This window comes from Phalangium opilio, unplaced genomic scaffold (assembly GCF_054372755.1).
Source record: "Phalangium opilio isolate 3A_F unplaced genomic scaffold, DU_Popi_V2 ptg000011l_1, whole genome shotgun sequence".
NCBI lineage: Eukaryota > Metazoa > Arthropoda > Arachnida > Opiliones > Phalangiidae > Phalangium > Phalangium opilio.
Window position 1 is genome coordinate 10,107,631 of NW_028324147.1, and position 12,793 is coordinate 10,120,423.

The window sequence follows — 12,793 nt, forward strand, 5'->3', positions numbered from 1 at the left end:
TGACCAAATCAAGCTATTTAAAAGGGTCAGGTACTTCTTTTTATAATAAACATACTTTAAAGGTCTGTGCTATAATTCAGTTCAATATGCGGGCTTATATATTTAAATGAAAGTTTTGGGCGAAATTCAATTGTGTTATTTTGGAGTGCAGCTCAGAATGCAAAGTAATTGTTATCATTTCATATAAAAACCTTAAAAAATCGCATAAATTCAATTACGTGAGAATTGAAGAAAAAAGTCCTGAGCGAGCGAAGCGAGCTCCGCGATTTTTTGATCTCACCAAATGAGATATCACTAATTCTACGGTTAAAACGTCATACAGCTGGGATTATAAATAATTACTTTGAAATCTCAAAAATTAGAACTTAATTGGACGATTTGTGAAATTATAAGACACTTTATAAAATATGGGACAATCTATAAGCAATATTTCGAAAGGGCCCCCAAAAGCCATGGGCCCGCCCGCAGTTGCGGGCTCTGCTCCCCTGTAGTTACGCCACTTCATTACAACCATGCCGAAAAAAATCCAAGTCTAATAGATATTGAAAACAAAATAAGTATTAAAAAATAAAAAAGAAGCCTTACGAGAAAAGTATTATACTGGGCACCACGGAAAGCTTTCCTCCACCCTGTGCCTCAATTATTTCTTTTCTATAAATGTAAGTAATAACAATTCACCATCAATATATAACTGCCATCGATAACACCATGGAAATTGGACCAAAGAGCTATGACCAACATGAAGTGGCCTAGGTATGCCAAATATGTCAATCTACTCAAAGGAAGTATAATTTTCGACGATAGGATAGCATTTAGGAAACCTGCAATTATAATAAGAAGTATGTATTTATCGGAATTCCAAACCAAGGGATTAAAATGCTGATAATTTATCTATTAGCCCAGTTCTAACTCAACCGGTTCATTGAACCATGTGTATAATACCACGTAATATTTATGTCTGAAACTACTTTATTCATATTTGCCTCCTTCCCAACCTCGTAAAATCCATTTTTTTGTTGCACATTTTCCCTCTGCAATCCAAGAAATGTTCCTACTCTCACAATAAAACAACACTGTTACGTCGTTCTTCAAAACATCAAACTTTTTCGCTACGAACTATCTGTTGAATCATAGGTATTATCCCATTGGACCGAATCCCATTCGACCGAAACCGCTTTTTGGTTTTTTATGGAGAATATATTTAAATTTCCAGCCCAATGGCGGGTTTCTGCTGAATGGGAATTTATTTGAAAGAATTAGTTAATTAAATGTCTGTGAGGATTTCGAATCACCGCAGCAGCATGGTAGAATATTAGGCTTTTAATTCAGAGGCTCGGGTTCAAACCCAGAGAAGGAAATTGTAAGTTAGGTTAGGCTAATATTTTATAAATCCTTTAACTATTCTACGCCTTTTCTAAAATATTTATGTTTAGCTTCATTGACTTCTCAAATAATATGCCTTTTCCAAAACATTACTGTTATGTTTGGTTTGGTTAAGTTAGGTTAGTAATATTTTATAAATCATTTAACAATGTTACGCCTTTTCCAAAATATTGATGTTTTATACCTTCATTGACTTCTCAAATAATATGCCTTTTTCAAAACTTTACTGTTATGTTAGGTTAATAATATTTTACAAATCATTTTACTATGGTACGCCTTTTCCGAAATGTTCATGTTTAGCTTCATTGACTTCTCAAATAACATGCCTTTTCCAAAACATTACTGTTATGTTAGGTTTGGTTAGGTTAGGTTAGGTTTGGTTTGGTTTGGTTTGGTTAGGTTAGGTTAGGTTAGGTTAGGGTAGGTTAGGTTAGGTTAGGTTTGGTTTGGTTTGGTTAGGTTAGGTTAGGTTTGGTTTGGTTTGGTTTGGTTTGGTTAGGTTTAGGTTTGGTTTGGTCAGGTTAGGTTTGGTTAGGTTAGGTTAGGTTTGGTCAGGTTTGGTTAGGTTAGGTTAGGTTAGGTTTGGTCAGGTTTGGTTAGGTTAGGTTAGGTTAGGTTAGGTTAAGTTTAGGTTAGGTTAGGTTAGGTTTGGTTAGGTTAGGTTTAGGTTAGGTTTGGTTTGGTTATGATAGGTTAGGTTAGGTTAGGTTTGGTTTGGTTTTGTTTGGTTTTGTTTGGTTTGGTTTGGTTTGGTTTGGTTTGGTTTGGTTAGGTTTAGGTTTGGTTTGGTCAAGTTAGGTTATGTTAGGTTTGGTTTGGTCAGGTTTTGGTTTGGTTTGGTCAGGTTTGGTTAGGTTTGGTTAGGTTTGGTTAGGTTTGGTTAGGTTTGGTTTGGTTTGGTTTGGTCAGGTTTGGTTAGGTTAGGTTAGGGTTAGGTTTAGGATAGGTTTGGTTTGGTTAGGTTAGGTTACTTCTATTATTCGAACCTTACAGGAGGGATTTCTACAATTATAGTAACTAGTTTTATCCTTTTTCTTATTCAATTGAAACAAGTAGCCATTATTAATGTAAAGAAAGCCGCCTTTATTAGCAATTCTCTCAGTTATCAATCACTCTTAAAGTTAAATTTTACATTTCAAACATCAATATATATATTCAACAAAAACTGTAGGAAAAAAAAAGCCTTAAAAAAAGTGAAAACGTTTGCTTTTTAAATTTTGATATATATTTACCCCAAACCGCACATTTGGGCTGTTTTCGGTTGAATGGGAAACGCGTTCGGTCGATTGGGATTCGGTCGAATGGGACACAAGCGAATCATAACGACAATAAGTATGACCATGTAATATGTTAATGAAGGTGTTTCCGAGTAAAAATTGATTTCCGGAAACCGAACTTGTTTTTGTGAAAATTATCTCGCGTAGAAGGGACCCTAGTGAGGCAGAACCAACTAGTATAAACACTACCAGAAGTATATAATACTTCTCTTCGAGAGAAGTGTACCACAAAGCGGGGTAAGTGTAACGTCATTCTTCCCAACATCGGAGCATTTGGAGCAAGGTTACTAAACCAAATCACATACGCGATAAATAGTTCCCTAATCATTACTCTATTACGCTTAATTATTTGCCAAGGCACGCATGTGAATTTTTGTTTCATGTCAAGATGAGGTTTGTGGGTTGATTTCCGAGGATTTAGTACCAACCAGTTATAGAATTGACCCCACGGTGCGATGCCCATCTATACTTTGATGAGCAGTAAAGCAAACAAAAAGGGTGAGCCTGGAAAGAATGACGTTACATAATTAAAGTATTAAGAGGACACAGAGTGTCATCCTTCCTCTATTATCCCCTTCAGACACTACTTAACATGGTAACTAGAATTGTTTACGGCCATGGAATTTCATACTCATTGTTATTGTTTGATTGATATAGTAGTTTTAAACCCAACTCACCTCCATTACCAGTTGCACACATAAAGCTTAACAAGCCTAAACTAAGTGCCCAAGTTGTTCTGTGAATGGAGCAATATAATAAGCTTGGTAACATTGTAATGGGTGTACCATTACTCCACCAATAGACTCCAAAAAGCGAAGAAACACCACCAATTGAAGCTATACTCCAGATGAATACTATCGTCCACTGTAAGTAAAAAACATATTGTATTTTGTTTATATCATGCTCTGCATGACTTGCATATAAAATAAAATATTTAGTTCTTAAAGTAACAATTAAATTATAGTAATTTCAAATTCATCATGACCTTATTATTATCGCCAAGGTCATGCTTTAAATATTTACATCATCTCAAAAAACTGTTGCTAAGTTGTGAAGGATTATATGTTTATCATTTGTTTTGTGCAACTTGATATGTTAAGGAATAACATGTAAATCTTACATTGGATATTAGTAGATCATTCTTGAATTTTATAGTAACGTGTCCAGTTAGCAGTCCAACGACGAAACAGCTCAAATGCGTTGATGGATAGAAATTATAGAAGATATTATCGGTGTAAGTACTATAATTTCAAAACATAGGGGGAAATGAATTGAAATAGATATCATTTTTGAATTAACGTACGTGCTATCGAATGCGGTAACTGATGTAAATGGTTCAACATCGTATTTGTAAGTTAGTCCAGCCGTAGTTAAAATGCTAAGAAATATAAGAAAAACAGCAAAGAGGACTGCCACATCCGGTTTTCTTGAAGCCAATATGCATTAATTATGAATTTACGGAAACACTAAAATACGGCTAGAGTATTCTTACTTGAAATATATATATATAAGAATATCATAGCAACAACGAAGAATTGAATGTCACAGGCGATATACCAGTAGTGAACCATAGGCTACAATAAAAAAAATTGTCAGTGCTAAACAAAACCTTACATAACCCCACAATATTCTTAATCATCCTTGATTTTGTGAGAATATTATGGCATATCCTTATTTGAGGGAATATTTTTGGGGCTTTTACGATTTTTCACAGCATTGTCGGGGTCTCGAAAACACCTTGCCTAATTTCAACTATCAACCTCACTCGAGTAATGGATAAAAACGCTCGGAAGAAACAAACAATGATTTCCGAATCAGGTGCTTTTCTCAAATGCAAAACAATTGTCATTTTTCGACCACCTCCTCCCTCGTAACCAGTGTATCAATCGGAAAGATCTTAATTACGTAAAAAAACACTTCAGACTCCTTTTATACCATCATTTTGAGACTATAAACGTCTTTTGACTATTTTCCTCTAAAGCATAATGAAAGCCTCTTCGATATAACTAAGAGGGTGCAGTGGTGTCGCTAGGCCTTTTTTGGGGGGGGCTATAGCCCCCCCCCCAATTTCTAAACTTAGCCCCCCAAAATAATCCGTAAACCCTACCAAAAAATTGCTGTTAGCAACCTAAAATTCTGTAGCAATATATAAAAAATTTCAATATCAAACAGTAAAATTTTGAAGAAAAAAACAGATGGAGACAAGTAAAATGTTTCATGTTCTTTAGAAGGGAGTCTCAATAGTGTGGACTAAAAACTAACCAAAACTAAAAATAAACCTAAGACGAGTGAAAATCCTTCATAATCGGTTCCGTAGTCCTAATCAATAAAAGGTCGTACATCTTTAAAATACGAATAATTTCACGTTGACACAAATTTACGGATAGTTTTAAAGGTCTACACATTTTCCAAAGAACCCATTATGCAATTTTTAGCCACATCGTAGTATACGATAGGTTCTTAGTTTGACCCGAGCCGTAGTAGTACTGTACGGCCGGGGTTTTTCGCTTTCGTTATCGTCAGATTTTAGCTTAAATGGAACCAATAGTGGTAGCTGAGCTCAGTTAGAGATTTTATTTTAATTTAAAAAAATTTCACACCGCACCCGGGAATTGAACCCGGCTGGCTGGCGCAGCAGTAAGACACGCTACCACTGTGGGGTCGGACACTTCTGATTTTTTTGTTTAGGGTCTTTGAATGTTTTTCTTTTTATTTATGTGCTAATTAAATAGATAACGATGTGGCTACTATTAAGTCCCAGCCCTTGGGCCATCTTGTTTATATTAAGTTTCCCGATAGTATCGGATCGGTTGGTTCGATACCGATACTAAACCGATACTTGTTTAAAATGCGTTATATGGTGCTACATGACATTTTTAGGTCTTTTAGTAACGTAACGATGGTGATAATATCTCATTTCTATGAATTTCAATCGTGACGAGTTCTCATTTATATAAAAAGTACCTGAATTCAGTTTATCTAACAACTAATAAGCGAAAATTTTTCTTAGTACGCGCCTACTACTCTAGGGATGAACCGATACCATATCGGTATCGGTTGAAGTATCGGGTTTTGGATCATAGTGAGTAAATATCGGTACCGATCGGTATCGGTTCATGTTTGTACCGGTATCGATCGGTATCGGGTTAAGCCTGGTATCGGCCATCTCTAGCTATGAGTCAACTCCCTTGTATGTCTTGATACTCTATAGTGAGGATTGTCTATCCCGTTTTTACAATGTTGAGGCTTAATAGTAGGAAGTAAGTATAGGATAGGACTTCGGAAGTTGATGTTAGCTTCCTGTGACGTAAGAGATGAAAAATTGATAAGTATACGAGACCTAGGGCAAAGGGCCTAATGTTAAGTGCAAAGTTGTTGTTAAGCCTAGTTTGAATTCAAGTCATTCCATTTTTCCTATTTCTATTTGCCTTCTCCAAAAAAATCCCATTCATGATTAAAAACATTACCATTTTGTCCAACGTAATGAGATTATTGGTGAAAGTTAAAATTCTCCACCAGTTGTTTTTTATGCCAGCTACGTAAATTGGAAAGAACTCGTTCCAGTACGGCCCTCTACTTAATAGAGGAACGATCAAATGGATTCCTAACATAATCATGGCCGAAGGAAAAAGTCTACGAAAACATATTAATTAATAACATTAGGAAAGGATTTTGGAAATTTTGTTATTTAAGAGGAGCAGATTACATGGGTGCACGGAAGCGATTTTTCGATACAGAAATAGAATCGGGTTCCGGCAATCAAATGACTGGTAATAAGTCAGGATTACCAATGGCTGGTAATAAAGTTAGATTACCGATGGCTGGTAATAAAGTTAGATTACCGATGGCTGGTAATAAAGTTTGATTACCGATGGCTGGGAAATAAGTTGGATTACCGCTGGCTCGAAATTAAGCTAGATTACCGAGGGCTGGTAATTAAGCCACATTAACTCTGTTTGGCAATTAAGCTAGATTCGCTGGCTGATAATTGAGCTAGATTACCGGTGGCTGGTAATCGAGTTATATTACCGATGGCTGGTAAATAAGTTGGATTACCGCTGGCTGGTAATTAAGCTAGATTACCGGTGGCTGGTAATAAAGTTAAATTACCCATAACTGGTAATAAGGTTAGTAATTAAGCTAGATTACGGCTGGTTGGTAATTAAGCTAGATTACGGCTGGCTGGTAATTAAGCTAGATTACCGGTGGCTGGTAATAAATTTAGATTACCTGTCGCTGATAATTGAGCTAGATTACCGGTCGCTGATAATTGAGCTAGATTACCGGTCGCTGATAATTAAGCTAGATTACGGCTGGCTGGTAATTAAGCTAGATTACCGGTGGCTGGTAATAAATTTAGATTACCTGTCGCTGATAATTGAGCTAGATTACCGGTCGCTGATAATTGAGCTAGATTACCGGTCGCTGATAATTGAGCTAGATTACCGGTGGCTGGTATTTAGGCTAGATTACCGGTGGCTGGTAATTAGGCTAGATTACCGGTGGCTGGTAATTAGGCTAGATTACCGGTGGCTGGTAATTAGGCTAGATTACCGGTGGCTGGTAATTAATCTAAATTGCCGGTGGCTAGTACTTAAGCTAGATTGCCAATAACTGGTAATAAGGCTAGATTACCGCTGGTTGGTAATTAGCTACATTAACTCTGTTTGGCAACTAAGCTAGATTACAGCTGGCTGGTAATTAAGGTAAGTTACCGGTGGCTGGTAATAAAGTTAGATTACCGGTCGCTGATAATTGAGCTAGGTTACCGGTGGTTGGTAATCGAGTTAGATTACCGCTGGGAGGTTATTAAGCTAGATTACCGGTCATCGGTTATTGAGCTAGATTAACGGTGGCTGGTAATTAAGCTAGATTACCGGTCATCGGTAATTGAGCTAGATTACCGGTCATCGGTAATTGAGCTAGATTAACGGTGGCTGGTAATTAAGCTAGATTACCGGTTATAGGTAATTGAGCTAGATTAACGGTGGCTGGTAATTAAGCTATATTACCGCTGGGAGGTTATTAAGCTATATTACCGGTGGCTGGTAATAAAGTTAAATTACTCTCCTACGGTTTCTGAACATTTTTAATTAATATTAAGACTGAAGTTACAGATTTTAATAAAAACTGTCTTTGTAGTCAAAGACGGAAAAATGTGAAAGATAAAGTGTAGAAAACTAATTAACTGAAGTAACAGATATTCAAATTTTTACTTTTAAAGACACGATCATAAAACATCAATTATTTGAAAAAAATCTTATCTTAGTTTTTTGACCTTATTTTCTTAGCCCTAAATATTTTTAAACATTATTTACAAAAGTAATTTGCTCTAAATAGTAGTTCAAGAAAAAATGGCATCTTCAAGTATTATTTAGGGATACTGGCATGATACTAGATCTTACGTTTTGACAAACATTTGCTTTTAGGAGGTTCAAAAACTCGAATTTTTTTGTACATATATTTTAAAATTGGAAATATTGCGGAGCGGAAAATAACAAAAGCCGTTTGAATGTGACGTGGTTATTAGTGTTGGAAAGGTATTTGGGAGCTATACATCACGTTAATTTTGATACTTCTAAAATTTTAAAATTAACTAACACGATTTGTCAAGTTTTCATACGGTTTTTTTATCAACTATTAACGATTTTCTGTCCTTTTTATTCTCCTTATAGGGCCGAATACTCAAACCTAGTTGTAAGTTATTGATAGAAAATAAAATGCATACGGGTACTATTTTTAAAATGATGCACATGTTTCATGATAAAATAAAAGTAAGTTTGGTAAAAAAACTAAGACAAGAAATTTTTAAAATAATTGATGTTTTATGATCGTGTCAAAAGTAAAAATTTGAATATCTGTTACTTCAGGCAATTGTTTTTGTACATTTATCTTTCACACTTTCCCGTCATTGACTACAAAGACAGTTTTTATTAATTTAAGCACTATGATTTAAGTGATTACACTAAGCAGAATAATTTAAATTAAACATAATAAATCTGTTACTCGCTTAACATAATTACCTCGCTATTCTCATAGTGATTAGCAACAGTGGATTGAACTGCTTCGTTCCATGTGTTTGAAAGTGTTTCAAAGACAGAGTTGATATAAGAAGCCCGCTATACAAGAATGTCTCTATTAACACTTTTATTATATATATTTATTATATATAATATTTTCGCGATATTTGTCCCTTCTTAGAATCAAACTAAATAGACAATTTCGATGGTAAAAAAAAGAAAATAGGCAACCTTCAGTATCGCGATTTACTATGGGTTATAGTAACATCTCTGTTTCTACACATTCACATGACAAAAACGTCTATAGCGCAGGTGCCAAAAAGCGAAATGAAACGCAGAGTTTTACCCCCTGCCTTTCTCTTTTACTCTATCGAAATGGTCGGTAATTTTATCCAGTCAGTCCCTAAAGCATACCCCTATTTATATATTTTTCAAACGTCCAAAGCAATTGTTTTTCGAAGCAATAAAATTAAAGTTGGAGTCATTGTCTTACTTACCTGACAAAGAAAAATACATCAACCGATAAAAATCCATTTACAATTATTTGGAAGAAAAATGTTCTTACTGCCTCTTCGCATATAGCAAAGTCACCTAAACGTTTCCAAAGTCAACGTGAAAATCAGTTTTAAATATAAACAACATAAGAACAGTAGCCCCTATGTCACAGCCAATGCACACTGCCCTACACTAAATATTAGCGTTAACCTCAACAAGTTTTAATGCGGGGTCAGAGTCCTTAAACAAATGCGGATAGAACATGCAATTTCATTGTGCGAGGTTCTGTTCACTGGCTTTTCACCCCGTGACCCATTGCCACTGTCGGGTTCGAACTCGGGATCCTCTTGCCATGGAGCGAATGCATAACCGTTACACCACCCCACCTTATAAGGAAAATCTTTCCTCGTGGCAATGGTAGTGCCATACGTACTGTTATTACGTTATTTATATTTATAGTGATAATTCATAATTAAATCGTACGAATAACGTCGATGTTAAATTGAACGAACAAATGACATAAAATGACCCACATCCCGGAGATAGCTTTGATTCCGTGAAGAAAGTTAAGAGTGTCATCGGTTGAACTGCTCGCACCAAAAATACTTCGTGCATTGTTAAACAAGCAAAATGATTGAACGATTTCAAGACGAAGCTTCGAACCTGTTTTTAATATTTTCGGAGTTATTTCGAGCGAGTTTGATGTACATAAAGTCGGAAAATTAAGCTAATTTATACAATCCTTACTTTCAGTTGTTGCGTTTTTTTCGCCGTTTTATCCAAGAAATATAAATAGTAGAAAAGACAACAAGTAGCAAAAATAGGCCCAAAATCGAACTGAAAATAAATGGAGAAAATATATGAGTATTGCAATGTTCTTGCATAAATCTTATACATAGTTTACAGGCGTGGAGGATTCATACCATTTGCACAAGGAGACCTGGCAACTTAGAGTGTAAAATAGCAGACGATTTTACACTCTAAGTCGCTTGGTCTCCTTGTGTTAAAGGTAGGAATGCTCCACGCCTGTAAACTATGTATAGGCGTATTGTGTTTCTTCTTCGTTAGTCCGATTCAAATAATACGGTTTCATCGTTAGACTTTTGACAATTTGAAATGTTATAATTCCCTGGAGATTGTAACTCATAACTTTTATTGATTCACCTGGCGCACTTGACTTATTCTACTTCTTAATCTTATGTTTTATACCATGATGAACAAAACACTCACATAATAAATAGTTGGGGATTCTCTAAAGTTTTGAACTGTGATTTTTTAGTTTCACACCTTTGGACGACCAGTTTTATTGGCATATCCTTTAAAACTAGAAATTGTAAAAAAATTAAGAAATTAGACAATGCGATTAATAAAACTATTCGAGAGAAATCAAAATATATTTCTGTCGAAGAATTTACAGAATTTCGCAATTGAACCAATGTCTTCTTTGGTGCAAAATGATGGAACACATATTCCTAGACTTGGGGCTGCGTTGTACAAAAATCTGGCAAACATTTTCCAATGTTCAAAAACCTTAAAGGGATAGAATCAACCTTTTGACTATTAATGCAATGCTTTCATTTTTTAAATCAGATAGAACCTAAAATTACGGTTTCAAATATATATATATATATATATATATAAATTGATAGTTTTAATAACTTAACTATTTTTAATTAATTTTTAAAAGTATTAGATTTCAGCGCCGCTCCGATCACTGCCCCCTCTACAGTCGTTTGGCAAAAACACGAGCGAAACACCTACATTGCATCCTCTATTTCACATTAAAAATCTATTCTATTCTATTCTATTCTATTCTACCCTGCTCTAACTTGAAGATATAGTAGATTTACACCTAAAAGTAGTTTTCATACTATTTTGCATTTTCGCCAAATTAATTTCATTCGATATGGATGCTTTGAAAGTTTTAAAGGAAGGTAAATAGTTTCACTGTAATTTTGGTGTTCAAAGTAATAGTTTTACTATGTTTAATTACAATTAAAAATATGTTAAAGCTTAGATTAGGGCCATTAGGCTAAAATAAAGCCATACCATTTTTATACATGGAACCTAAGCCTTTGCCAAAATAGCATAAAAATGTGGTGTTTTGGACATTGCCTGTAACAATTTTGACAAATCGCTATCATTCTTACTCTACAACGTAACCGAGAGTTTAGAGAACAAAGGATAATGATCATGAAAAATCAGAATTATGTTTACAATGGCCTTCTCAAATATGCGCCGCTTCCTCGGTGAAGGTGAGCTCCCAACATTCTCCTATTTCCAAACAACCAATGAATCAAAGTCCCCTTAGCAAAGTCAGTACGGGGAAAACAAGTTGGTCGGTATTTCGCGGCTGGTTTGAATTTCAAAATATCTAATGTATTTTTCTTAATTTTTAACGTTTTATTTCGATTTTTTTTTTCGATTTTAGACACATTTTTTACCTAAAACTGCCCTCATCTTGTACTAGTCGGAAAACATTGAGAGTAATAAAAGATTTTGTTATATCTTTATGAATCCGTATTAGAAGAACAGTTTTATAGGGGAATTTTCTAATCATCTTTGGCTAACAGTATTTTAAAGGCAAACAGAATTAACAGAAAGTGATAACATGAGAAGCTTCATTTCTCATTTATCGGAAATCGACTTCTTTACTCTGTGTTTTATTTATTTATTTTTATTTATTTATTTATTGAACACTGTTCGTGAAGCCAGCAGAGTGGCTTATGTACGAACATCAGATACAAAGTGAGATGTAAAAACAGATTAATTAATGAATATAGGGCTAAGAAACAGTGTAGTATAATGAATGAGATTAAGTAGACTAACAGTATAAAAAATTATAGGAACATAAGGGAGTAGAATAAACATTAATATGGGGGAATAATCAGAACAAAATAAAAAAAATAAAAAAATAAAAAATAAAAAATGAACTAGTCGAGGAAAGAGCGAAAATGGTTCGAGAGTTTTCGCCGGGAAGTGGCTTTATTGGTTAGGGTAACAATGTCTTCAGGCAAAGAATTCCAATCGTTTATGACTGTGCATGTGAAATGGGATTGGCGGAAGGAAGTACGGGCTCTAGGCTTAACTAACTTTTTGGAGTGGCCTCGGGTACGCGAATCGGAATGGCGGGTGAAAAAGACAGGGAAATTCAAATCAAGTTTAAGGTGGAAGAAATCATGAACTAAACAGAGATTATTGATACGGTGTCGCGTGGAGACAGGGTCAATAGCGAGAAGGGACAGGCGGGTAGGGGCTGGCTTTTTACAAACATTACTAGTGAGTTTGGTGAAGGCGTTTTGAGCTTTCTGTAAGACCTGTAGATCAGTGAAGGTTTGAGGCATCCAAATGGGGGAACAATAGTCAATTATGGGGAGCGCGAGGGAGTTATATAGAGTTGCGACCAATTTGGGAGACCGAAAGTGTAAATTGTGGCGAATTAGACCAGTCAGGCTACGGAGTCGCTTGGCAACCTTGTTAGAGTGTGCAGTGGAGGGGATCAATTAGGACCCCGAGGTCTCTTTCACAATTAGTGGTTGGGATGCAGTGTCCGTTAATGGTGTAAGTGAATAGCGGATTACGCCGGCCGAGATGTAAAACGGCACACTTCGCGACATT

At 35.4% G+C, this 12,793-nt stretch overlaps 1 protein-coding gene across 2 annotated transcripts; it reads right to left on the reverse strand.

Moving 5' to 3' along the window:
- Nucleotides 1–412: 412 nt before the first annotated feature.
- Nucleotides 413–10,170, reverse strand: LOC149712058 (uncharacterized). 2 transcript variants are annotated; one of them, XM_089860619.1, is made up of 10 exons: nt 9,923–10,170; nt 9,709–9,838; nt 9,178–9,271; nt 8,684–8,779; nt 6,128–6,293; nt 4,153–4,234; nt 3,964–4,086; nt 3,781–3,901; nt 3,338–3,524; nt 413–821 (listed from the first exon to the last, which is right to left on the reverse strand). In XM_089860619.1, the coding sequence occupies exons 1-7, from the start codon at nt 10,070–10,072 to the stop codon at nt 4,031–4,033; spliced, it is 774 nt and encodes a 257-aa protein (XP_089716745.1). In that variant the 5' UTR covers nt 10,073–10,170; the 3' UTR covers nt 413–821; nt 3,338–3,524; nt 3,781–3,901; nt 3,964–4,030. The 2 variants fall into 2 exon arrangements, with proteins under 2 accessions (XP_089716745.1, XP_089716744.1); XM_089860618.1 differs by having other exon boundaries at nt 413–1,073.
- Nucleotides 10,171–12,793: the final 2,623 nt, after the last annotated feature.

What these genes read in the sequence shown, in the direction of transcription:
- LOC149712058 (XM_089860619.1), bottom strand. Translation starts at nt 10,072, where the DNA reads ATGTATAAGATTTATGCAAGAACATTGCAATACTCATATATTTTCTCC. An exon ending in AAAAAACGCAACAACTGAAA is followed by an intron (nt 9,839 to 9,922) that starts GTAAGGATTGTA and finishes TATTAAAAACAG; the next exon opens with GTTCGAAGCTTCGTCTTGAA. An exon ending in GATGTATTTTTCTTTGTCAG is followed by an intron (nt 8,780 to 9,177) that starts GTAAGTAAGACA and finishes ATTCTTGTATAG; the next exon opens with CGGGCTTCTTATATCAACTC.